General features: G+C 37.1%; 1 protein-coding gene across 5 annotated transcripts in view; it reads right to left on the minus strand.

The window, feature by feature from the left end:
- L3MBTL4 (L3MBTL histone methyl-lysine binding protein 4) overlaps nucleotides 1–26,155 on the minus strand; it is a 449,236-nt gene that overhangs the window by 347,217 nt on the left and 75,864 nt on the right. For 3 of the 5 annotated variants that reach the window (XM_050767472.1, XM_050767468.1, XM_050767469.1), the window contains exons 2-3: nucleotides 1,107–1,165; nucleotides 664–766 (exon numbers count right to left, since the gene is read on the minus strand). In XM_050767472.1, coding sequence (XP_050623429.1) covers nucleotides 664–735 — 72 coding nt within the window. In that variant the 5' untranslated portion in view covers nucleotides 736–766; nucleotides 1,107–1,165. Of the gene's footprint in view, nucleotides 1–663; nucleotides 767–1,106; nucleotides 1,166–26,155 lie in introns of those variants that run through there. The other 2 variants (XM_050767470.1, XM_050767477.1) reach the window with 2 other exon arrangements.

Consider the following 26,155-nt stretch of genomic DNA (forward strand, 5'->3'; position numbering starts at 1 on the left):
TCGAACAAATCAGATCACCCTGTAATGCGGGTGGGTCTCATTTAATCAGTTGAAGGCATTAAGAGAAAAAACAGGTCCTCCGAGGAAGAAGGAATGCTGCCTGCAGACTGACCTGGACTCAAGACTGCAGCACCAACTCTTCCCTGGGCCTCCAACCTGCCAGGCTGCCCCGCATGTCTCAGACATGTCAGCCCCCACGACGCACCTCGATAAATTCCTCTTTTTAAGATAAGTCTCTCTCTCTCTCACTCTCTCTCGCTGCTAGCTCTCTGTGTGTGTGTGTGTGTGTATACAAACACACACAAAAATCACACACATATACACATACACTCATCCTAGGGGGTCCTGTTTCTCTGGAGAACCCTAACACAACCCCCTGCAGTTTACAGCCTCCGTTCTCTCACTTGAGAATGATTGATTACCTCCATCTTTGTGAAAGAAAAGGTCTCCTTTCACCTTTAAAATTAAGATCACCTTTTAAAATATATCAGACTTTAATAACACTTATATTCTATACCACTACGCATGAAAGTCAACCAGAAGCCACATCGTTTCCAGTGACTGAAAAGCCCCTCAGTGTGGTTATGTGAACTCTACTATTTCATGGTGCATTTTGGTAGCGAGCACACACTGTGAGGAAGGGTCCAGGGAGTGACATCTTACCAAGCATCCGTCCTGATCCAAACGCTCTTTGGAATCCATATTAAGCTTCCTTTTCCTGTTGGGCTGTTTCATTGCCACCCCTGCACTCCTTGGCAGTGGCTTTCTGTAAAACAGGGTCATATAAGAAGTTGGGGATGGGGGTGTGACCCCTTCAGAATTACAGAAGCAAACAAGAAAATGCTTTCAATTATACTTCTCATAATTGGTTGCTATAAATAACCTGATAAGTTGACAAAAATTTTGCAATTGGATTTATAGTCCTTAATACAATAATAAGACAACGGGGAAGAAATGCGTTTTCTACCTCATCTAGAATTTATATAATGGGGAAAATAGATATTGTTGCTTTTGGTCTTATCTGGAATAAAATGTTTGCTTTTTTGCTTAGCTGACCTAACCAATTAGGATTCACTGCAATCAAACTGCACAGGTTCTGTACTCACATGGTCTGACAGGTATTCTTGGTAAGAGGTCTTAGTCATACAAGGCATAGCACAACAATCTGAAACAGAAAATAAGAAAAAATTTCACCAATTCAATTCATCATGACCCTTCTTCTGTATATTCATAAACAGTGGTAGACATTCTTTGAAAAGTTATTTGAAATGAGTTTTTTTTTAGAGGGCAGGTCAACCATTTTGGAGAACCAACCACCAATACCAAATGAGTTCCACTGGAGCTATAATTCAAAAGTCATTCACTCTGAAATAATGTTAACAATTGAAATATAATTTTTTAAACTTTTAATAGCCCTAAATCATCTATAGTCTCCAGTGCTTTACAATGATATATCCAACTTCTTCATTGATATTTCCACCTGAACAATGACACTCCAAATATGGCAAATGTAACATATTTGCAACCCAGCTCATCTTCCTCCACGCTGCCTCCCAGTTCTAGGTTCTCCTATTTGCACAGATAACTGGCCACCCATTTGCCCAGAGCTTCCTCTTACGGTTGTTCAGACTGTACACCACCCAAGAGCACCAACCCAAGGGGCAAGTGGAGGCTGAAATCCACCGTGGGCTCTACACCCACAGTTCACCTGTCACTGGCCTGCATCATCCCAGGAGAAAATGCATCTTTTTCTCATTCAAACAATACTACCTTCTGGGCTAATGTCTGAGCCAGAGAACTAGAAGTTGCCATCATTTCATCCTTTATATCACATCGTACATATTGCCATCAGGTTTTGTTGATTTTTAATTTACTAAACATTTATTGAATTTACCTTCTTCCTCTACTCCTATTAACTCTGATCATTCCAATTTTATGTTGCAGTCAATCCAAAGGTCTTAAAGTTCTTTGCAAAGCAAGGTTCCTGCTGCTTCTCCACTCCATACTTCTGCTGGTCCCTCAACCTCTGAACACCTTCCCCATTGCCTGCCCTCCCTTTTCCAACTCATCCTTTCTGACCCCACTAAAAGAGACTTCACAGCTTTCAAGAAGGTCTTCCTTGCCTACCTCCTGCTCCAAGTAAACCAAGTGTGTCTTTTCTATATTGCATTTCTTGTGCATACCTTTATTGTAGTTTTTGTTTGCAGATATGCCTCCCTTTATGAGCCTGTAAGCATCCTGATGACAAAGACTGTGAATTACTGATTCTTATTTTCCACTGTCTAGATATTACCTGGCTCACAGCAGTCTCTCAATATGTGTTTATTGACTTCAACTACATAAACATGTCTCTCTGAATTACAGAGAAGCCTCAAGCCCTTAAATCCAGTGAATATTAGTTCTTGATCCATACATTATCTTTTATAATCCTGTATGACTACAGTGAGCACAGTTTTCAAAATTAATTCCTTTCCCTTTTTCTTTAATATACAAAACAAAAAAATAAACAAAAAAACACTTCCTTTCCACATACCCTTTTGCTTCTAGTCAGATGATATTTATGTTCTTAAGACAGGCACTTATGTACTAAATTCAATAACATTACATTCATTTTGAAGAATGTAAATACAATTTTTCATGCCTAGCTTCTGGTAATTCTCTGAACATCTATGCAAATGAACAGCATAGACTTGATGCCTGTAGCAAAGTATTATTGCACAAGACACAAGCACTGCCAAGGCTGTCCTGCCTTTCACGACAAATAATACCCCACGGCTTGTCAAACTGAAATCATCTGGCTACTGACATTTTTCTCCTCACCATCAAAATGATCTGCCTTGCTAATCTCTGGCAATTATCTCAATAACCTTGATTTGTTTAAAACAGCAAGAAAGCCTGAATTCACATTATTTTATATCGGGGGAAAAAAATGAAAGTTTTTATACTTTGAGGAGAAATTTCAACATACAATTTGGTAATAATGAATTTCCTCTGGATTTAGAAATAATAAAGCAAAAATATAAAAGTCACCGAACAATCCATATAAGATTTTGCTGCCAGACAAAAAGGGAATCAAATACAAGATACCATGAAATACACAGGAGACGAATGACATACAGATGGACGACAGACAGATGGATGGATGGATAGACAGATAGACAGACAGATAGATGATAGATAGATAGTCTAACACACAGAAAAACAGGCTTAAAGAGAGATTTTGTATAATCCTTTATAATGTCAATGCAAAGAACATATTCTACCCAACCGAATAGGACATTTCTTTTGAAATAAACCTAACTTAATGTCCTTGGCATGGTATCAAAATACATGGATTACTCTGATTGTCCATGATATACGGCCTACTCCCAGGAAGCTCCAAATGTCACATCAGCCACGTGTCTCCTTGCTGAGCTTTGAAAACATATATAAAGTTTTTGGAGTAAAAAAAGAGAATAATATCAAATTATAAAACACATCAAAGAAACACATTATCCAGGGTAAGTAAAGGCATGTACCAACTACACTGAGCTGCGCTCAGTGTCCCCTGGCTTTGTGACAGTGCCCAAGCACCACCTAACATAGACAAGGTGATGTTCAGTGATTTTAATTAGAGAAGCTTCTAAATAGTGTTTTAGATTTTAAAAAAACAACATAGATAACTACATATAAATGTTTTGTATTTCTGTGTAAAAATTGAAAATAGTGTACTAATTTTTCAATTTAATCCTCTAAATGAGTTTAATTTCCCTTCATAGTAGAATTCTCTGTCTGCATGTTGCCAAATACTAAGGAGATAAATTAGACTGATACTTAGAAAGCATCTGAATACTTCAAATGGAAGGAGTCTATAAATAACTAAAATAATTCACTATCTGTCTATGTCCAGGTGCTATTTGGCAATTCTTTCAAAAACATTTTATTGATCATCTATTAATCACCAGTATAGTTACAGGTACCTTGAGGAATATGAAGCCGATTAATCACACACCCTCTAAAGGGAGATAAGTATAGCAGCCATATGTCCTGGATAACCCAAGGTACGTCTGCCTTCTGCCACTCATCCTGGCATAAGGATTAACAGCACTGCTTTCACTCCCCCAAAATATCCCAGTTTAAACAATAAATCATATGGTACCATATGGGTAAGAAACATACATAAATTAATAAGAAATGTAACACATGCCATTAAAAAATGACAGAGTGGCCTGGGTGTTCACAGGAGGGACAATAGGTCTAACAACATGCACGGTGAAAGAACATTTCTGGTGGTTCTAGGACACTGCGCAGATCTTAAATGAGTTTATCACCAAAATATCGAATACAAATTTCTGATCACTGTACTGATTTCCCACTATTTCAAAGATATTGCCAGCCTAGAATTTATTCATCTGATTGATACTTGATGTTAATAATACATAATGTTTGAATAAATTAATAAATGATTACAAGTGAATGAATTATTAATAAATGATTATAAGTGAATGAATTTTCATAACTTATGCGTGAATTATTGATCCTTCTTAATGGCATTAATAATAGCTAACATTACTTGAGTACTAATGTACCAGGCATAGCTATCAGCCCTCTACACATACACTTTCAATTAATACTTATGACAGCCCAACAATATGTGTACCACTGTCGCCCTTATTTCACAGAAGAGGAAACACCAAGGGGTTAAGTAACTTGTCCAAGGTTATATAACAGGCAAGTAGCCAGACAGTAGAATTCTGGGGTCCATCTTTGAACACCATACTATGCTGTAGCTTTTGTAACTATATTATAAGTTTAGTTATCTGAAACTTAACCACTCAGTACACTAACCAAATCCCTGCTACATACAAACATGTAAAACAGAAATCACGTAAAACATACATGATTTAAGGCAGAAACTGACAACAAACTTCCTGTGGGAACCACTGGCCCTCATGTGGAGCCTATCTGCATAGTGGCTCTTTATTGTCACTTTACTTATGTCATGGCAGCCACCTGCTCTCATTTTTTTAAAATTTTGCCTTTATTACCTATTTTGGAATCTTAAAATACTGATAGTTAATCATGTATTAATTCTGCACCCATAAGTCTTACATAATACTTTATGAGAATAGCACGGTAAGTCCCAAGATTCAGGGTCCAAAGGGTATCACAGAGGTTGACTGAAACTCAGAATTTTCTAAACAATTACATTACTCTCACCGAGTCTATCTCACTCCCCTGCCACCCCCATCAGAGCTAGTGCTGGTGCCCACTGCTGGGAGACATAAGGACAGGTCACATCACTGGACCCCTTGCAGATAATCTTCATCACAAGCCCGAAATTTGGCAGCCCCATGGGGTGGCTACCCAGAGGAATAGCAGTGTTAACAGCGGTCTGGCTCTCGGGGACTCCAACTTCTAGCGGAAGGGGAAGTACACCACATCAAGGGAACACCCCATGGGACAAAAGAGTCTGGATACCAGGCCTTGAGTCCCAGAACATTCTGCTTGTGGGAAGTTTCTTTCAGCAGAGGCATGAGTGCAATGCTGGTGCTCATGAAGGGTCTTGGAGAAGGGGACTTCTTTTCTCTCTTATCCATTACTGCAAACACAGCTGGGGCTTCTCCTATAAGAGCCTGACATGAGTGTATCTATAGACAGCCTTTCTGGAACACTTTAGAGTGACAGCATCCTCACAGTAGGAGTGCCCTCCAGATTCAGGCTTGCACAAGAAGTGGAATCACAACTCCTCTATACTTGGAACATCAACATTCCTAGACATGAAAACAGGTGCCTGTCTGATATGAATACCTGGAACATTGGGTCAGGAGTGCATCTGGGAGTTGGATCACTTTCCTGCTGGCCTAGCAGAAGAAATAAGGTGGCTCCCACCCTTCCCCCTGATAAGACCTCAGTGTTTTTCACTGAAAGCTCCCCCAGCCACCTCTATCAAGGCTGGGACATCTGCCCACTATTGGGTACTGCATTTACCCACCTGCTTTAGCCAAAACCAGTTTCTACCCAGGGATACTTTCCCTACTGGCCTGAAGCTTTAACTATTCAACCCAGTAAATAAATAAAATACTGGGACAAAATAAATACATACATACATATGTACATACATACATACACACTGTGGGGAAACAAGAGAAGCTTCAAGAGATCTCTGCCATTCCAACCCCATAGGAGATGCTGAACTTGTTCACACACTGAGCACATTGGTGCTACAACAGGCATCTGGGAAAGCCACAATACAAAGATTCACTATAACCAAGGAACCCATACAAATTACTGAGCACTAAAAGCACCAAGAGCCAAATTAGGCTATAATAAACTATTAACATGAAAGTCACATCCTTCTGAAATACCACATAAAAAACTCAAAAGGCTGATTACTAAGCTACTCAAGCAGATGCCAGAGAAAGGTGAAAACCAACATAAAGAAATGAAAAAAACAATTCAAGATATAAATGAAAAATGTTATACAAAGACAGATATTTTAAAGAAAAACCAATCAGAACATCTGGAAATGAAAGACACACTTAGGGAGTTAAAAAATGCAGTGGAAAGTTTTAACAACAGACTAGACCAAGTAAAAGAAAAAATTTCAGAGCTCGAAGATAAGGCTTTTGTTCACCCGATCAGACAAAAATTTAACATCACACACCGGGGTCTATCATGGGGAGCGGGGAGGGGGGAGGGATTGCATTGGGAGTTATACCTGATGTAAATGATGAGTTGATGGGTGCTGACGAGTTGATGGGTGCAGCACAGCAACATGGCACAAGTATACATATGTAACAAACCTGCACATTATACACATGTACCCTAGAACTTAAAGTATAATAATAAAAAATAATTTAAAAAAAATAAAAATAAATAAAAAAACAAAACAAAAAAAAATAAAATAAATCAAAAAGAATTAACAAACTCTCCAAGGAATTTGGGATTATGTAAAAGGTCCAATCCTAAAAATAACTGGTGTTCCTGAAGGAGAAGAGAAAACAAAATGTTTAGAAAAATTATTTGATGGAATAACAGAGAAATACATCCCTGGTCTTGATAGAGATTTAGATGTCCAGACACAAGAAGCTCAAAAAATTCCTGGGAGACTCACTGCAAAAAGAACATCACCAAGGTATATAGTCATCAAGCTATCTAATCGACATGAAGGAAAGAATTCTAAGAGCAGTAAGACAAAATGCAACAGGTAACATATAAAGAAAAATCTATCAAACTAACAGCAGTCTTCTTGGCAGAAATCTTAAAAGCCAGAAGGAATTGGGATTTTATTTTTAGCCTCCTTAAACAGAATAACTGAGAGCCAAGAATACTATATCCAGCAAAACTAAGTTTCATAAATGAAGGAGAAATAAAGTAATTTTCAGACCAACAAATGCCGAGGGAATTTGTCATTACCAGACCAGCCTTATGAGAAATGTTAAAAGGAGTTATAAATCTTCAAACAGAAGCTCAATATACACTAGAATAGAATCTCTTGAAAGCATAAAACTCACAGGGCCTATAAAACAATAACACAATAAGAAAACAAACCATCTAGGTAACAATTAATATAAGGACTGCAACAGGACCTCAAATCTCAATATTAATGTTGAAAGTAAATGGTGTAAACGCTCCACTTAAAAGATACAGATTGGCAGAATGGATAGAAAAATCACAAACCAAATATCTATATTTAAGAAACCCACTTAATACGTAAAAATTCATATAAATTCAAGGTAAAGGGGTGAAAAAAGATATTCCACACAAATGGAAACCAAAAGCTAGCAGGAGTTGCTATCCTTATGTCAGATAAAACAGAATTTCAAACAACAATAGTAAAAAAAAATACAACAAAGGTCATTATATAATAATAAAAGGATCAATCCAACAAGAGGATATTACAATCCTAAATTTATATGAACCTAACTCTGGAGCTCCCAGATTAATAAAACAATTACTACCAGACCAGAAAAATAAGATAGAACAGCAACACAATAATACTGGGGGACTTCAACACTCCACTGACAGCACTAGACAGATCATCGAGACAGAAGGTCAACAAGGAAGCAATGGAATTAAACTACATGCCAGAACAAATGAACCTAACATATATTTATAGAACATTCTACCAAAGAACTGCAGAATATACATTCTTCTCATCAGCATATGGAGCATTCTCCAAGATAGACCATATAATAGGCCACAAAACAAGTCTTGATATGTTTTAAAATATTAAAATCATATTATCTTCTCAGACCACAGTAGAATAAAATTGGAAATTAACTCAAAAAAGAACGCTCAAAACAATATAAATACATGGAAATTAAACAATCTGCCCATGAATTATTTTGGGGTTAACAATGAAACCAAGATGGAAATTTAAAAATTCTTTGACATGAGTGACAACAGTGACACAGATTATTAATACCTCTGGGATATAGCAAAAGTAATGCTAAGAGTATAGTTTACAATGTTAATGACCATAAGAATGTCTGAAAGTTCACAAATTGACAACCTAATGTCACATCTCAAAGAACTACAGAAAGAAGAACTAAACCCAAAGCTACCAGAAGAAAAGGAACAACAAACATCAGAGCAGAACTAAGTGAAACAGAGACAACAACAGCAAAAAAAAGTCAATTAAACAAAAAGCTGCTTCTTTGAAACTATGAACAAAATTGATAGACCATTATTAGCAATACTAACCATAAAAAGGAAAAGATTCAAATAAACTCAATTAGAAATGAAAATGAAGATATTACAACAAAAACTATAGAAATATATAAAATCATTTGAGACTATATTAACACCTCTGTGCACACAAACGAGAAAATTTAGAGGAAATGGATAAATTCCTAGAAACATACAACCTCCTAGATTAAATCAGGAAGAAATAGAAATCCTGAACAGACCAATAACAAGCAATGAGTTTGAATCAGTAATATTTAAAATGTCAACAAAAAAAGCACAGAGCCAGATGAATTCACAGCTGAATTTTACCAGATGTTTGAAGAACTGGTGCCAATCCCACTGAAACTATTCTGAAAGACTGAGAAAGAGGAAATCCTTCCTAACTCATTCTAGGAAGCCAGTACCACTGATACCAAAACCAGGAAAGGGCATATCAAAAAAATAAATAAATAAAGGAAAAGAAAACTGCAGATCAATATCCCTGATGAACATAGATGCAAACATCCTCAACAAAACACTAGCTAACCAAATCTAACAGCATGTCAAAAGATAATACACCATGAACAAGTGGGTTTTATTCCAGAAATGGAGGGATGGTTTAACACATGAAAGTTAATAAATGTAATATATGACATAAACAGAATTAAAAACAAAAGCCATATGATCATTTCAATATAGGTAGAAAAAACAAACTGCAAAAACTCCAGTATCCCTTTATGATAAAAACCCTCAACAAACTAGACGTAGAATGGACACACCTCAAAATAACAAGAGCCATGTATGACAAATTTACAGATAACATCATACTAAATGGGGAAAAGTTGGAAGCATTCATCCTTGAGAAATAAAACAAGGATGCTCGCTTTCATCCCTTCTACTCAACAGAGTATTGGAATCATAGCCAGAGCAATCAGTCAAGAGGAAGAAATAAAGAGCATCCAAATTGGAAGAGACAAAATCAAAACAAATGACTGTGTATCTAAAAAACCCCTAAAGACTTCTCCAAAAGTCTCCTAGATTTGATACATTAATGCAGTAAAGTCTCAGGTTACAAAATCAAGGTATGTAAGTCAATAGCACTGCTATACACCAACAACGACCAAGCAGAATCAAATCAGGAACTCGAACCCCTTTACAATAGCTGCACACAACCAAGGAGATGAACGATCTCTACGAAGAGAATTACAAAACACTGCTGAAAGAAATCACAGATGACACAAATGGAAATACATCCCATGCTCATGAATTGGAAGGATCAATATCATAAAAATGACCATACTGCTCAAAACAGTCTACAAATTCAATGTAATTCCTACCTAAATACCAACATTATTTTTCACAGAATTAGTAAAAACAATCCTAAAATTCACATGAAACCAAAAATGGGGCCAAATAACCAAAGCAACCCTAAGCAAAAATAATAAATCCAGAGGTATCACATTACTGAACTTCAAATTGTACTAAAAGGCTATAGTTACCCAAACAGCATGGTACTGGTATAAAAATAGGCATGCGGACCAATGTAACAGTATAGAGAACCCAGAAATAAAGCCAAATACAACCAACAAAGGATACAAAAACATAACTGGGGAAGGGCCACCCTATTTAGTAAATGGTGCTGGGAAAACTGGATAGCCACATGTAGAAGAACAAGACAGGATCCCTCTCTCTCACCTTACACAAAAATCAGCTAAAGATAACCAAAGACTTAAGTCTACAACCTGAAGCTGTGAAAATTCTACAACATAACCTGGAAAATCTTTTGCAGACACTGGCCTACGCAGAAAATTTACGACTACAACCCCAAAAGCAAATGTAACAAAAACAAAAATAAATAAATAGGGCCTAATTAAGCAAAAAAGCTTCTGTACAGCAAAAGGCATAATCAACAGAATAAACAGATAACCCACAGAATATAAGATATTTGCAAACTATGCATCCAACAAAGGACTAATATCCAGAATCTACAAGGAACACAAACAAGTCAGCAAGAAAAAAACAAATAATCCCATCAAAAAGTGGGCAGATGACATGATTAGACATTTCTCAAAAGGCAGCCAACAAACATATGAAAAAGTGCTCAACAACATTAATCATCAGGAAAATGCAAATTAAAACCACAGTGAAATATCACCTTACTCCTACAAGAATGGTGATTATTTTAAAAAATCATAAAACATTAGATGTTGGTGTGGATGTGGTGAAAAGAGGACATTTATACACTGCTTGCAGGAATGTAAGCTAATACAACCTCTATGGACCACACTGTGGAGAGTTCTTAAAAAACTAAAAGATCTACTATTCAATTCAGCAATCCCACTACTGGGTATCTACTCAAAGGAAAAGAAGTCATATCAAAAAGACATATACACTGTTTATTGAAGCACGATTCACAATTGCAAAGATATGGAACCAACCTAAGTACCATTGTTCGGTGGGTGAATAAATAAAATGTGGTATATATACACCATGGAATACCACTCAGCCATAAAAATGAATGAGATAATGTCTTTTGCAGCAACTTGGATGGAGCTGTAGGACGTTATTCTAAGTGACATAACTCAGGAATGGAAAACCAAATACCACACATTCTCACTTATAAGCGGGAGCCAAGCTATGGACACAAAAGCATACTGTGTGCTATAATGACCTTTGGAGACTCAAGATCAGACAGAAACAAAGGGGTCAAGAAAGCAGATGGCAGACCAAACATCCCATGGCTAAACCAGCCTGATTAGCATGGCACCCCATTTCTTTCACTGCTGACGCCTCTGGAATAAGTGAACTGATTACTCTACCTGTTCCCTTCTTGCTAGAGTCTCTCTCTCTCAAGCCAAAGTCCTGGGAAAGAGCATCCAATTGACCAGTCTTAGATCTTCTTCCTGCACTCTTGGACAAAGCAATGGGGAAATGGAGGATCTGCCTCCTGGAAAACCCTAAGTCCTCTCTCATCATTCCCCTAAAGGAAAGCAGCGTTCTATGAGCAAGAGAGATGGATAATGAGTAGGGGAGGAAAGGCTGCTTCCCACTCTGGGCTATGAGATGTCATCATCTACTGGTGCTCACTTTTCACATCCAACTGCACAGCTACAATGTAAGAGGAATGTAGAATGGTTGCCCAGGTCTGAAGTTCTGTTCCACTGATAAGTATCTTTATTGTTGATGTCATTATTGGGCATTCTAGGGGCGTCAGCAATATTAAGTTCTTCTTACTATAGGACAGAGAGTACATTAAGCATTGTATGTGCATTAATTTGTCTACTCCTCCCAATGACACTGATTTAACTGTAGTAGCTACAATACATGATCTTTCAGTTATGTACTAGGCAAAATAACTGTAAAAGAATACAGGCAATACTTAGAAAAAGGAAAAATAATAAATACAGAAAAAGAAACACACTATTACTAGAAAGCAGGGAAATGCATATTAAACGTAAATATCCTCCTCTACCCAGGAATATGACTGGTAAAAGTAAGGCTCACCAAGTGTTGAAGTGAGTGTGATGCAAGCACCAGGAGTTCTCACATCCTGCTGAGGAGGTGAAAATTGGTACACCTACTTGATGAAGCACGTGGGAATATCTAATAAAGCTGAGTAAGGCTGGAACTATGCATGCCTAGAACCTGGCTGTTTCCAGATAGATAGAAAACCTCTAGCACATGTGCAAAAGGTACAATGTTTATCGTGGCTTTTGTCTGTAACAAGAAATATATGATAATACCCAAACACCCATCAATAGGAAAATGAATAAATAAATTGTGATATATTTTTAAATGGAATATTATACAGCACTTAAATGAGTTACAGTGATATATATTCTATCAAAGATAACTCTATAAAATATATGTGAATCAAAAGAACAGGGTGCAGGATGATACATCCCATACATCATTTATGTAATGTTTGCTTTCAGATATACACACACACACACACATCAGGTTATGTTTGCTTTCAGATATACACACACACACACACATCAGGTTAAAATGTAACAACACTGCTGAAAATGAAACCGACAGCACAGCAATTACGTCTCAGGAGGGGTGAAGATACACAGGTTTGGGGACAGGAGACTTCCAGTGTAATTGCAATGCTTTGTTTCTTTCAAACAGCAGAAGCAAGTGTGGCAAAATACTGAGATTATTAAATCTGGACAGCCAGCGTAGAGTGGTTCATTTTCTTATTCTCTACACTTCACTACATATTTGAATATTTAAAACAAAAATTCAACATTAGGGGTAGCATATAGGAGGAATTTTATATGTTCTCATATTTATTTATTTAGAGGTCACATTTGCCCCTGAATATCATCACCAAGTAACCACGTTACGTACTCCCTCAACAGCAATCATTTGCTCAGAACCTTAGAAAACAATGAAGACATTTAACAAATCATAATTATCATCATCCCTGTAACTGCATGTATTAAGTTTTTACTGTGTGCCAAGCACATGGGGGCAGCTTGGCAATGGCCCCTTTACACTGAAGTAGCTCAAGGTGACACTGCCAGTAACAGCAAAGCTGAAATTTGTTTGTCTCCAAAATTTAACACCTTACCTAATGGCTCCATTTCTAAAAGCATATTGCTGCTGCCCCTGGCTGCATTATAGTGGCAAAGCATCTGTTTCATGCATAGGGGTAATATTAACATATTTATTTGACTGTCAGGTAGTGGGAATGTGTGTAAATAAATGACTTGCTTAAGCTCATGTAACTAGCTGGTAGCAGAGCTAGAACCGGAATCTAAATTTTAAACAATAGACTACTTCATAGCTTATTGAGAAGGACAGACTATACTCATTATAACAGATTTCCCGACAAATGCCTCTCTGAAACCTTGCCAAAATTGAATGTTCCTAATATCACACCACTAAGCACTGTTAAAATAAATTGCCTTCCAGGAATATCTTTAACACACTGGCACTTGAATCATGACAACCAGCACTGCTGCCAAAATGACATACTACATTAAATGACATGAAAACACACTATATGCAGAAATAAAATCAAACTATTTTGTTGCTAGAACATGTCTCTACTAGGAGCATTTCAGGATAGCATTAGATCTTTGTGAATTTATTAATTAGAATTTTCATTCAGCAAATCAAAAACTAGTACCACGGAAACTTTCTCTAATCTGATACGGTGATAGGCGAGAAGTCAGAATGAAGTAGTGGAAAAGTCATCCAGTCACACAAGTTCTAGATCTGACTCTCCAGCTTAGCTGGCAAGGAGACCAAGGCAAATCACAGCCTCACCCACACTGAATACACTGCAGGGCTCTGCTGGAAAATGGGACGATGTTTGGGAATATATTCTTTTTAAAAATTGAAGTGTAAAACGCCGGGTGCGGTGGCTCAAGTCCGTAATCCCAGCACTTTGGGAGGCCGAGACGGGCGGATCACGAGGTCAGGAAATCGAGACCATCCTGGCTAACATGGTGAAACCCCGTCTCTACTAAAAATACAAAAAAAAAATCTAGCCAGGCGAGGTGGCGGGCGCCTGTAGTCCCAACTACCCGGGAGGCTGAGGCAGGAGAATGCCGTGAACCCGGGAGGCGGAGCTTGCAGTGAGCTGAGATCGCGCCACTGCACTCCAGCCTGGGCGACAGAGCTAGACTCCGTCTCAAAAAATAAATAAATAAATAAATAAAAATTGAAGTGTAACATACATGCAAAAAATGCATAATAGCTTAGGGCACGGCTCAATAAATTTTCATGCACTGAACACATGTAACTAGCATCCCAATCAAGAAACAGAACGTACGAATGTGTACCCCTTGGTCACTACTTCAATCAAGGCAAATCTTGATGGTTGTCCCATCTTCTAACACAATAGATGACTTCTGTTTCTTTTCTTTTTTTTTTTTTTTTTTTTGAGACGGAGTCTCGCTCTGTCGCCCAGGCTGGAGTGCAGTGGCACAATCTCCGCTGGCTGCAAGCTCCACCTCCCAGGTTCACGCCATTCTCCTGCCTCAGCCTCCTGAGTAGCTGGGACTACAGGCACCTGCCACCACGCCTGGCTAATTTTTTGTATTTTTAGTAGAGACAGGGTTTCACCATGTTAGCCAGGATGGTCTCGATCTCCTGACCTCATGATCCGCCTGCCTCAGCCTCCCAAAGTGCTCGGAGGCCTTCTGGGATTACATGAGCCACCGTGCCCGGCCTTCTGTTTCTTTTTATGCACTCTACAAATGGAATTACAGAGTATTTGTCTTTGTCCATTTTCTGTTGCTTATAATTAACACATGAAACTGGGTAATTTATAAATAAAAAGAATTTATTTCTTACACTTATGGAGGCTGAGAAGTTCAAGGTTGAATGGGACACATCTGGTGAGGGCCTTCTTGAAGTGGCAACTCTCTGCAGAGTCCCAAGGCCCACAGGTGTCACATGGTGAGGGGGCTGAGCATGTCGGCTCATGTCTCCTTCCTCTTCTTATGAAGCCACCATTTCCACTCCCATGATAACTCATTAATCCATTTACCCATTGATCTGTTACTCCACAAATGGATTAATCCATTCAAGGCTCTTGCCTTTCAAAGGCTGTGCATCTCTCAATATTCCCACATTAGGGATTAAGTTTCGACACGAGTTATGGAGGGAACAGACATTCAAATCATATCAGTATGCATCGTTTTCTGTGTCTCATTTCTTTTACTAACGTAATGTTTGTGACACCCATCCATACTGTTGTATGCAGATGTAGACAGTTCACTCTTACTCTTGTATTGTATTGTAGAGTGTGTAAAACACATTGATCTATTTGGTTGCTGATGAGTATTTGAGTAATTTCCAGCTTTGGGATATTACAAAAAATGCTACTCAAACATTCTACTATACTTATTTTGCTGAAACATACATTCAGTACATTTCTGTTAAGTCCATACCTAGGAGTGGAACTCACAGGTCACAGAGTATATGAATTAATTTCCTATTGCTGCTGTAACAACTTACCCCAACTTGGTGGCCTGAAACAACACAAATTTATTATCTTACAGTTAAGGGGGTCAAAAGTCCTAAATAGATCCCATTAGGCTAAAAATCAAGGTTTCGCCAAGGGTGTGTCCAGAGGCTCTAGAAAAGAATCCATTTTCTTGCCTTTCGCAGCTTCCAGATGCTTCCAGCATTCCTTGGCTCATGACCCCTTCCTCCGTCTTCAAAGCCAGCATTGGCTTATCAAGTCTTCTCAGGATATATCACCCAGACACGGATTCTTCTGCTTCCCTCTTCCACATTTAAAGTAAGTATGCGACTACATGGGTCCACCTGAAAATCCAGAATATCTCCCTTAAAGTCAACTGATCAGCAACCTTAATTTCACTGGCAACCTTATTTCCACCTTTCCATACAACATAACATATTCACAGGTTCCAAGGAGCAGGATACCGACATCTTTGAGGGTCAAGATTCTACCTCCCAGAGTATGCATATATTGTGAAAGTGTTTTAAAACTTCTACTACAAATACTTTATATGACAATAAAACAAATTCAAGCTTCTTTCTTTCTATGTAGCAGATCTGGTTTCTTGTTAGCCTTATAATTCTTCTAACTAGAAAAAATATTTTTGCAGTTACTAAACATTAAAATACATTTTAAATGTTGTAAATCTATATCTAATTATTTTCCACTTTGTGCAACACAAGACACTAGGGGCTACAGAAATATAAAATAAGTAACTTCTGGTGAAGAGGTCAACTGAGCAGATGCAGAGAAAAAAAATATATTGGGAAAATACAGCAAAGTTATTTACATCACACAACTGAGTTCTGGATTATTAAAAAACAGAAATGTCAGAAACAAACAAAAAACAACTGAGGAACTAAATCAGATACACATATTAAGTGCTTTGTTTTTCATTCCTATCGGGGGACAGAAACTGAAGCCATAAGCTAAATGCATGGGTTTGAGCTAGAAAGTGTCTCCATCATCCAAAAGGTTGTCCTATCTTTGATTAAGGACTAATAAACCTTCACTCGCTGGCTTAGGCAGTATCACAGAGGAGGACCACCCCACTAAAACACTGTTGGAACAAGAATCACTTAGAAATCAGAGATCCAAGCTTGTACTAAACACAGGTGTGGAGGTCCAATTCCTCCTACCCAGCAATGCAGAAAGCTCAAATCAATTATAGTAAAACTGCCCCATAGCAATACCTCAACAACCTGGGATGCTCTCAAAACTAGTATGAAAAAAAAAAGTCTCACTGAAGGTAATCTCTTTGACTAAAACTAGAAAGCCCACAAGGAAACTCACCAACCTAAGTGTCATAAGAAGCAACAAACAGAAGCATGAATACCCTAGAAGTCTTCATAATAGAAAAAGCCTAGAGGAAGTTAAAATCAAGTATGTATAAACTCTTGATGAAATATGTGAAAAAAACAGACTTGGTAAGATAAGAACAAAACATTGTTCAATTTTTTTTTGTTTTAAAAAGAGCAAATTTGAAAAAGAAGTAAACACAAAATCTGGAAATAAATGCATAATACAGTATGAAAGCATCTGTGGGTATGTCAAATAAGTTTACTTTTTAGAAGTGAAAACTGGTATATTGGAGGCAATCACCCAAAATAAATCACAGGAAGATCAAGCGCTAAAAATTATCAAGCAGAAGATACATGGAGGATAAATTAAGATAACATATATCCAACAGTACATTTACAAGGCGAGATTTAAAAACAAAAAGGGAGGAAATAATGTAAAAAGCAAGATTAAGCACAGTCCCTGACCTCCAGGAGCTCACAATCCAGCAGCAAAATCACTGGCCTATGTTCTCAGAGCTGAAAATAGCACTCAGGACTCCTGACTCCCAGGAAAGGACTTTTGCCACCTTGAAATTCTGCCTTCATATCATGTCATCAGCTTCTCACCCTTCAGGCTTGAACTGACATAATTTGAAAGCAGGGAAATAATGTTATCCTACAAGCCCTGAGCGAGTCAGAGCTGAATCTAATTCAGACTCCCTATTGTAGTTTTAACTATTCTCTTGGTTAAGATAAGTCAAATCGTTTGCATGTTCTGAAGACCACTGGGCTTCTGCTCACAGCATACAATGCGTTAAGAAGAACCTATCGGTTTAGCCAGCCCCACATCCTTTTTCTTTGTCCAGCTACCTGATTTTTAGTTTGAGGAGCTTCATTCTGAGTCACGTGGTTCCAGGGTAGGCAGGTAACTTAGAAAGGGTCAATTCAATAAAATTCACCCTCCTGGCCATAGTCATTGGTTCAGGGATGGATATATAACCTAATCAAAACCAAAGAGATTCAATTCTAGGATTCTTATCAGAAATACTATGCAGAAGAACCTCTTTATCTAGGACTGTTAGGTTCATAGAACGTAAGCCTAGATCTGCAGGGGCTGCTACATAAAAGAAAGGTCCATTCAGACCAAAGACAATGCAGAGGAAGGTGGGACAAGTGTTGGGAGCGACTAGCCACTGGAGTCAGCCATGACTGGTCCAACTCCACCCCAGTACTGCTCAGTCTTGTGAGCTAATAACTTCCCTTTTCTGGTTCAGCCATTTCTGTTCTTTGCAACTAGAAGAATCCAGACTCATAAAAATTTTGAAAGCTAGAAAGCAGCAGTAGAGTAGCAGCGGCAACAGCATGAGAATAGATGCTCTCTAAATAGTTCTCCAATTTAAAACCCTGAGAAAGATTGGGATTGTAATCCCAATGTCACTCTAACTCATTAACTACACCCTACTTTGTGAATGCCATTTGCATTCTGTAATGTCTTAAGAGTTCTTCCAATTACCTTAAAAGACCTCAAAAATTATAAACAAGTTAAAACAAAATTCTTTTTAATCAGTTAAAATGTAAAAATAAAATATGGCATTTAAAATTTTAGGAAAATTAAGAGCTGCCACAAAATAAAAGTATCAAAACTTTCAAAGGTAGAAATCAATAATAATGATAATGAATGGGTTTTAGAAAACAAAAAAGCAAAAAGAGATAAGGTTTTGGTGCCAAAAAAACAAAAACAAAAACAAAAACACCTAATTGGGCCGGGCATGGTGGCTCATGTCTGTAATCCCAGCACTTTGGGAGACTGAGGTGGGCAGATCACGAGGTCAAGAGATTGAAACCATCCTGGCCAACAGGGTGAAACCCCGTCTCTACTAACAATACAAAAATTAGCCGGGCGTGGTGGCGCATGCCTGTAGTCCCAGCTACTCAGGAGGATGAAGTAGGAGAATCGCTTGAACCCGGGAGGTGGAGGTTGCAGTGAGCCAAGATTGCGCCACTGCACTCCAGCCTGGCGACAAAGTGAGACTCCATCTAAACGAAAAAATAAAAAACACCTAATTGTTTATGAATAAGATTAGCATGGAGAAGCAGGATGCAGGTGTGGTGGGAAGAGATGTACACATATGTGTTTACATAACTGGGAGCATAGCTCCAGCCATAAGAGAACAACCACAAGTGTCTCTCCGGCAAATCAATGGAAACAAGACATCTTTTTTCTGTCATCAACTTTCAAGGTCTCTGTGTCTCTTTATGTTCCTAGTCACTCAATAATGTTACAATGATCTTCCCCATAACCCTTGAATATCAAATATTAATGCCAGTAAGTGCACTAAACTCATTCTTTCTCTCCATTCTCTCTGCAGGAAATTACATATATCTGTGCTATCTATGTTCTATCCAGAAATATAGAACACATCTGTATGAAGTAGCCAGATATTAAGTGGCCATAAAGCATTCCAAACGATGCCATATTTGATTGAGAAAGCACATTCTATACATTTTGACACATGTGAAATCAAGATAGTCTTGCAGTGCTGCTAAACAGGTAGTGGGTCTTATGCAGTCATCACTGCCTGCCTAAGCACAGGTTTGGCTGTGCCTCTTGGCAGCTTGACGGAACATCTGTAACCTTTTGATGCTTAGGTCAACAAAGGATGACTTAAGACCACTTGAAAAAGGAACAGGAGTCCCAGTTGTTGTCAGGTAAACTATCTGGTGATATCATCACATGCAGAGTGCATGTCAATAGCTTGGAAGAAAAACCCAGAGACAATATTATAACACCCTCTTAAGAAATGATTCAACATTAACACCCCCAAGGGCACAAAGGGTGATACTGTACAGGAAAACACAGGCATCAATGACTCTGAGTCAAAAGTGATTCAGTACTTAGACTCGGAAGGTGACAACTTTTTTTTTTTTTTAATCCAGTTTATTAGACTAATAATCTTCTCTTAAATATGTACAAAATGATAATAAAATATGTTTTAAAAGTAAAGGGGAGTTCCTTCAAAAAGGAACATACATTCTTCATGATTAAAAACATCAAAATATAATTGTTTAACTGTCATTGTTTTTTCTTACTAGTGGTCCTTAAAATAATGAAGTAGCTTACAGGCAGTAGTTTAGTGGAGGAAACACAGTAATTTTTACAGGAATGTCATACATAGCAAATCTACCTTCTAGTTTATGAAAGATATAGTTTGTTTGAGGGTAAGGAGATTTCTTTGTGATTCCCAAAAAGATATGAGCTGATTTCCTTACCATATTGCCCATGTAATTTTAAATCTCTGTTGATAATTATGTATTTTTATCTTTCCTCTGTCAAATCTGTGTCTGGATTTAAATAAGATCATTAAACATATTTCTGAAATGTCCCCTTTATACATGTCCAAAATCACTGAAAGAAAAATATAACTCTAGCAACACTAAGAAAAGCATGTACCAAGACCTCTCTTGAACCATTAATGGTTTACCTTTGTCTCTCCAAAATTTGTCTTTCTAAGGTATCAAGGGTCTCAGAAAAAAATTGCTCTCTTTTTTTTTTTTTTTTATTTTTTACTTTTTGAGATGGAGTCTTGCTCTTTCACACAGGCTGCAGTGCAGTGGCACAATCTCGGCTCACTGCAACCTCCATCTCCTAGGTTAAAGCAATTGTCCTACTCAGCCTCCCGAGCAGCTGGGATTACAGGCACCCGCCACCACGCCCAGCTAATTTTTGCATTTTTAGTAGAGACAGGGTTTCACCACATTGGCCAGCCTGGTCTCGAACTCCTGACCTCAGGTGATCCGCCTGCCTCAGCCTCCCAAAGTGCTGGGATTAAAGGCGTGAGTCACTGCACCTGGCCTCAATTGCTCTTTTAGAGATAAAAATAATATGCTATCACAGCACACTAATTATATGGGTATTAGATCGTCATGACTACTCTAAAATCAATTGACAAACTAAAAATAATGCATGCTTCTTTGCTCTAATGATATGCATTAAAGATCACCTATCAAATCGGGGTTATTCTTCAAACAACTGTGATATGGTTTGGCTCTGTGTTCCCACCCAAATCTCATCTCAAATTGTAATCTTCCTAATCCTCCACATGTCAAGGGAGGGACCTGGTGGGAGGTGATTGGATCATGGGGGCAGTTTCCCCCATGCTGTTCTGATAGTGAGTGAATTCTCACAAGATCTGATGGTTTTATAAGCGTCTGACAATTCCTCCTTCACACGCTCACACTCTCTTCTGCCATCTTGTGAAGAAGGTGCCTGCTTCTCCTTCCGCCAGGATTTTAAGTCTCCTGAGGCCTCCCCAGCCATGAGGAACCGTGAGTCGATTAAACCTCGTTTGTTTATAAATTACCCAGTCTCAGGTAGTATCTTTATAGCAGTATGAAAACGGACTAACACAAGCTGTATGTAGTCACTCCTTAATTCCTTAATTCATGTATTAAATCAAATCTAGTAGCTAACGGCTCAAAAGAAAGGTCACAAGTAGTCACAGGCCAGCCCTATGATGTCAAGTGCTTCTAAAAACTGTTTAAGTTTGCAAATAAACATTCTTTGAGGGCATCTGAGTAGGATGTAATACTTTCAGGCAGACTAACCAATACTTTCTTGAATGACAAAAGAGACTACATAAAATACTAAACTAATAAAGGCACTGGAGAGCTATGAAAGAAATAAGAACTAGAAAGTGTAAGATTACCCAAAACCAAAAAAAAAAAACAGGAGAAACTCAGAGAGGTAAGTTGTCAATATATGACATTTTTCCTGGTTATGTTTACACAGGTAAAGGACCATGGCAGAGCTTACGTGATCTTAGGAGGCCAGAGGATCAGAATTGGAGACTTAAAGACTCTCAAACACATGAACAGTATTACTCTGATATTCAGCAAGGTAAGCAAAAAATCTAAGCCATAAACATTATAATGCAAAGTAGAGTTTTTCTACCAGTCACATAGTACTGTGAAGACTAAAGATCAACACTGAAAACTCAACAAGGAGAGGAAGTGAAAGCAACAGAATTCTCAGTAAATTTGTGGATGGGAATGCTTGAGGAATAAGGTCCAACCAGAGACAGACTGAGGCTTACAGAAACTGTAACCTAACTTCACCTCAGCTAGATTAAGGTGATACATCCCCCAGTTCATCTGCCTTGCAGAAAACAGCGTAAACCCTCCCTAGAGGAAAATAATATCAATTTGTAACATTTACAACCTCTATAACTTTTTATACTCAAAGCCTAGCATTCAATAAAAAATTACTAGGCATAGTAAGACATAAGATAATATGACCTAAAACTAGAAGAGACCCATAGGTGATTCAGATATTGGAGCTAATACCAAAGACCTTAAAATAATTATGTTCAAGAAAATTAAATTAAATTAATGAAAGATAGTATATTTCACCAGATATCTGGAATATGTAAAAAGAACCAAATGGAAATTCTAGAACTGGAAAATACAATATCTGAAACTCATTGATAGATGGGTTTAACGTCAGACTGACATTGCGGTAATCTGAATAAGAAGTCAGTAGAACATATCCAAACTAAACAGAGAGGAAGAATAAAAAGGACAGAAAAGGAACATAAAATATATAGGTCACAATAAAAACACATAAAACGTAATTGGGATCCCAAAAAGGAAAAAAAACGAGAAAACTATAAAATTGATCTTTGAAGGGAAAAATGCCAAAACATTTTCCAAAACTGAGAAAAACACCAACAAACAATAGACTCTCACCAACATTCCTAGTATGGAAATGCATACAAGTATCAAACAAAAGACACATAGGAATGTTCGCAGTGTACTTATAATAACAAAATGTTCATCAAGAGAAGAATGGATAAATTATGATACAGTCATTAAACAGAATGAAAAGCAATGTATAGTAATGAGAATAAACAAACTATAACTACATGTATCTACATGGATAAATACCACAAACATTATGTTGACTTGAAGGGACGCATACCATACAACTCTATTTATATAAAGTTCAATAACAGGCAAAACTAACCTAAAGCATGGGAAGTCAAGACAGCTATTACCTTTAGAAAATAGTATCTATAGGGCTGGGCACGGTGGCTCACACCTGTAATCCCAGCAAGGCCAAGGCGGGCGGATCATGAAGTCAGGAGATCAAGACCATTCTGGCTAATATGGTGAAACCCCGTCTCTACTAAAAATACAAAAACAAAAGAAAAGAAAACAAAACAAAACAAAAATTAGCCGGGCATGGTGGCGGATGCCTGTAGTCCCAAATACTCGGGAAGCTGAGGCGGGAGAATGGCGTGAACCTGGGAGGCAGAACTTGCAGTGAGCCGAGGTCACGCCACTGCACTCCAGCCTGGGCAACAGAGCGAGACTCCATTTCCAAAAAAAAAAAAAGAAAGAAAGAAAATAGTATCTATAGAAAATAGTAACTAAGAAAGGGTTTCTAAAGTACTCGGAATGTTCTGTTTTTAATATAGTTGCTGGACACACAGATGTATTTACTTTGTGAAAACTCACTAAACTGAACACATATATTTGATGCACTTTTACAGATATATGTTTAAGTTCAATGACTAGTTTACTTAAATGAAAGAGCTCTATAAACCCTAAGTAAGATAACAATAAAGAAATCCAAATATAAGCATATGCTAATAAGAGTACTAACATAAACACAAAGCAAAAAATCTTAAAAGTACTATGGGATGGAGAGGAAGGAGAAGGGAATACATTACTTTCAATGAGCAACAATAAGACATAGAGCTGACTTCTAACAGGAACAATGAAAGCCATAAGACAATAGAATGGCCTTGTTAAAGTGTTTTAAAACAAACCAAAAAAAACCCCAAGTCCTCGCCAAGAATTTTATAACAATGAATATATTCTCTAAAAATAAAAATTGAAATGAAGATGTTTTTGAACAAATAAAAACTTTAACAATCATACTAAGAAGAAAATGGAGGAGAAAGAGGAGGAGGGGGAGGAGGAGAGAAGAACAAAGGAGGAGGAGGAGGAGAAGGAGAGAAAGAAGGAAAATGGATGGTGGAGAGGAGAGAAGAGAGTTCTTCAGGTAGAAGAAAAATGATCCCCAACAGAACACAGAAATGCAAAAAGAAATGAAAACAACAAAGGCAAACATGTGGGTAAACATAAATCAATACTGATATATAATAATATTGGATCCTGAGTTATATTTATGTCTAGAATTAATATCCATATCAATAATAATACAAAAGATGACAAGGAAAATTAAATTGACATTTTCTAAGGAAAAAGAAGGAAATTAAGCAACAAATTGTTTCCTATAATTATAAAGAAAGGATAGACATGTCTAATCATTATAGTAAACACAAAGGCCAGTAAAAAATAGATAAATATCAGGTCAAAAGAGTGTATCAAGTAGAAGACAAAGAGTAGGCGACAAATATGAACAAAGGTCATCAATTTTATTAAATATGAAGGAGTTAAATACTCAAATTAAAAAAACAAAATTATCAGAGTGGATGTTAGAAACCTAAACAGTAAACTTGTTTACCTACAGGAGAAATGCTTTAAATATAAAGACATAAAAGACTTGAAAAATATGTTTTAACATAAAAAGACTTACCATGAAAAAAACTAACTTTTTAAAAGACTGATAAAACAATACTAATATAAGAAAATCTAGACTGTAAGGCAAGAAATATTACCAGATATTTTTTAAAAGAACACCTCATAAGTATAAAAGCAATGATCCCTTATGAAAAAATAAGAATTCTCTATTGGTGTGTACTCATTAACAGAATTTCAAAACCTGTAAAGCAAAAATTGACTGCTAAAGGGAGAAATGAACAAACCCACAAATATATTGGAGACTTACCACTATCAGTAGCTTATAAAACAACCAAAATCCACCCCTACCACTGACCCAAACATCAAATCATTAGGGCTAAATGATGCAGTTCACAAATTCAACCATGTATACAACACCGCACCAACAAAGATAATTTAAAAATGTATTTCAAAAGCCCTTGAAACATTTACCAAAACTGACTATGTATGCCAGGTCATAAAGCAAACTTCAAAAAAGTTTAATTATAGTCATTCAAAAAATATTCTCTAAATACAATGTAATTAAGCAAGAAACCAATAAGAAACATTTAACAGAAAATCCTCAACTGCTTGGAAATTGAATGCTTCTACTATCAAAATAATCAAAGAATAAATCACAACAGAAATGTGAAAATAGCTTGAACTGAAAAATTCAGATATGATAAACCATAATTTGTGAGATGCAGCTAAATCTAGTGCTTAGAAAGAAGGTATAGCCTTAAATGGATTATCATCATAAGCTAGAAAAGGAACAGAAAATCAAATACAAGGAAAGTTTTTTAAAAAGAAAATAATTTTTTAAAAGAGAAAATATCAATGGAATGGAAATAAAATGCACAATAGACAAAGCCGAAAGTTTATTCTTTAAAAAGATTAATAAAAGTGACAAACTTAAGGCAAGACAAAAAGCAAAAGAAAAGAAAATACAAACTGACAATATCAGGCAGGGAAAGGAAGGATATGAGTACAGATCATACATATATTAAAGACGTAGAAAAACATCATAAACAACTTCTCACTAATCTGAAAAATTAAATTATATAATATAATTTCTTTAAAATGAAATATCAAATCAAGAAAATGTTAAAAATCTGAATTCTACTTTGTCTATAAAATAGATTGAAGCTCTTATTAAAACCTTTATATAAAGAAATCTCCAAGCCCAGAGAGTTTCACTAGTGAATTCTTCCAAATATTTTTTTAAAATAACACAAAGCTCACATTCTTCCAGAGAACAGAAAAGGATTAACCTTCTCAATCTATTTTGAGGCCAAAATAACAATAGCCTAAAAACCTAAGAACATTATGGAAAAACTACAGACCAAATTCTTATGAACATCTTTTTTAAAAATCCTTTTAAAAAGAGGGAGGGATGTAAGCAAGGTGGCAGAATAGCAAATGCCAGCCCCCATACTACCACAAAAACACCAATTTTGGCAACTATCCACAAACAAAAATAACTGTGTGAGAACCCCAGAGTCTAACTAAGTTTCTAGCAGCTTGACAAAGCAAAAAAATCTGAGAGTGGATGCATTAAAAAGGGTGAAAAGCAATTTCACATTACCCACATCACCCCTCCCCCAAGGTGGCACAGCTCAGTACCAAGAGAAGCCTCCTTGGCACAGAATTTCTCCCACAGGGGAAACAAAGA

Source organism: Macaca thibetana, chromosome 18 (genome assembly GCF_024542745.1).
Source record: "Macaca thibetana thibetana isolate TM-01 chromosome 18, ASM2454274v1, whole genome shotgun sequence".
Lineage (NCBI taxonomy): Eukaryota > Metazoa > Chordata > Mammalia > Primates > Cercopithecidae > Macaca > Macaca thibetana.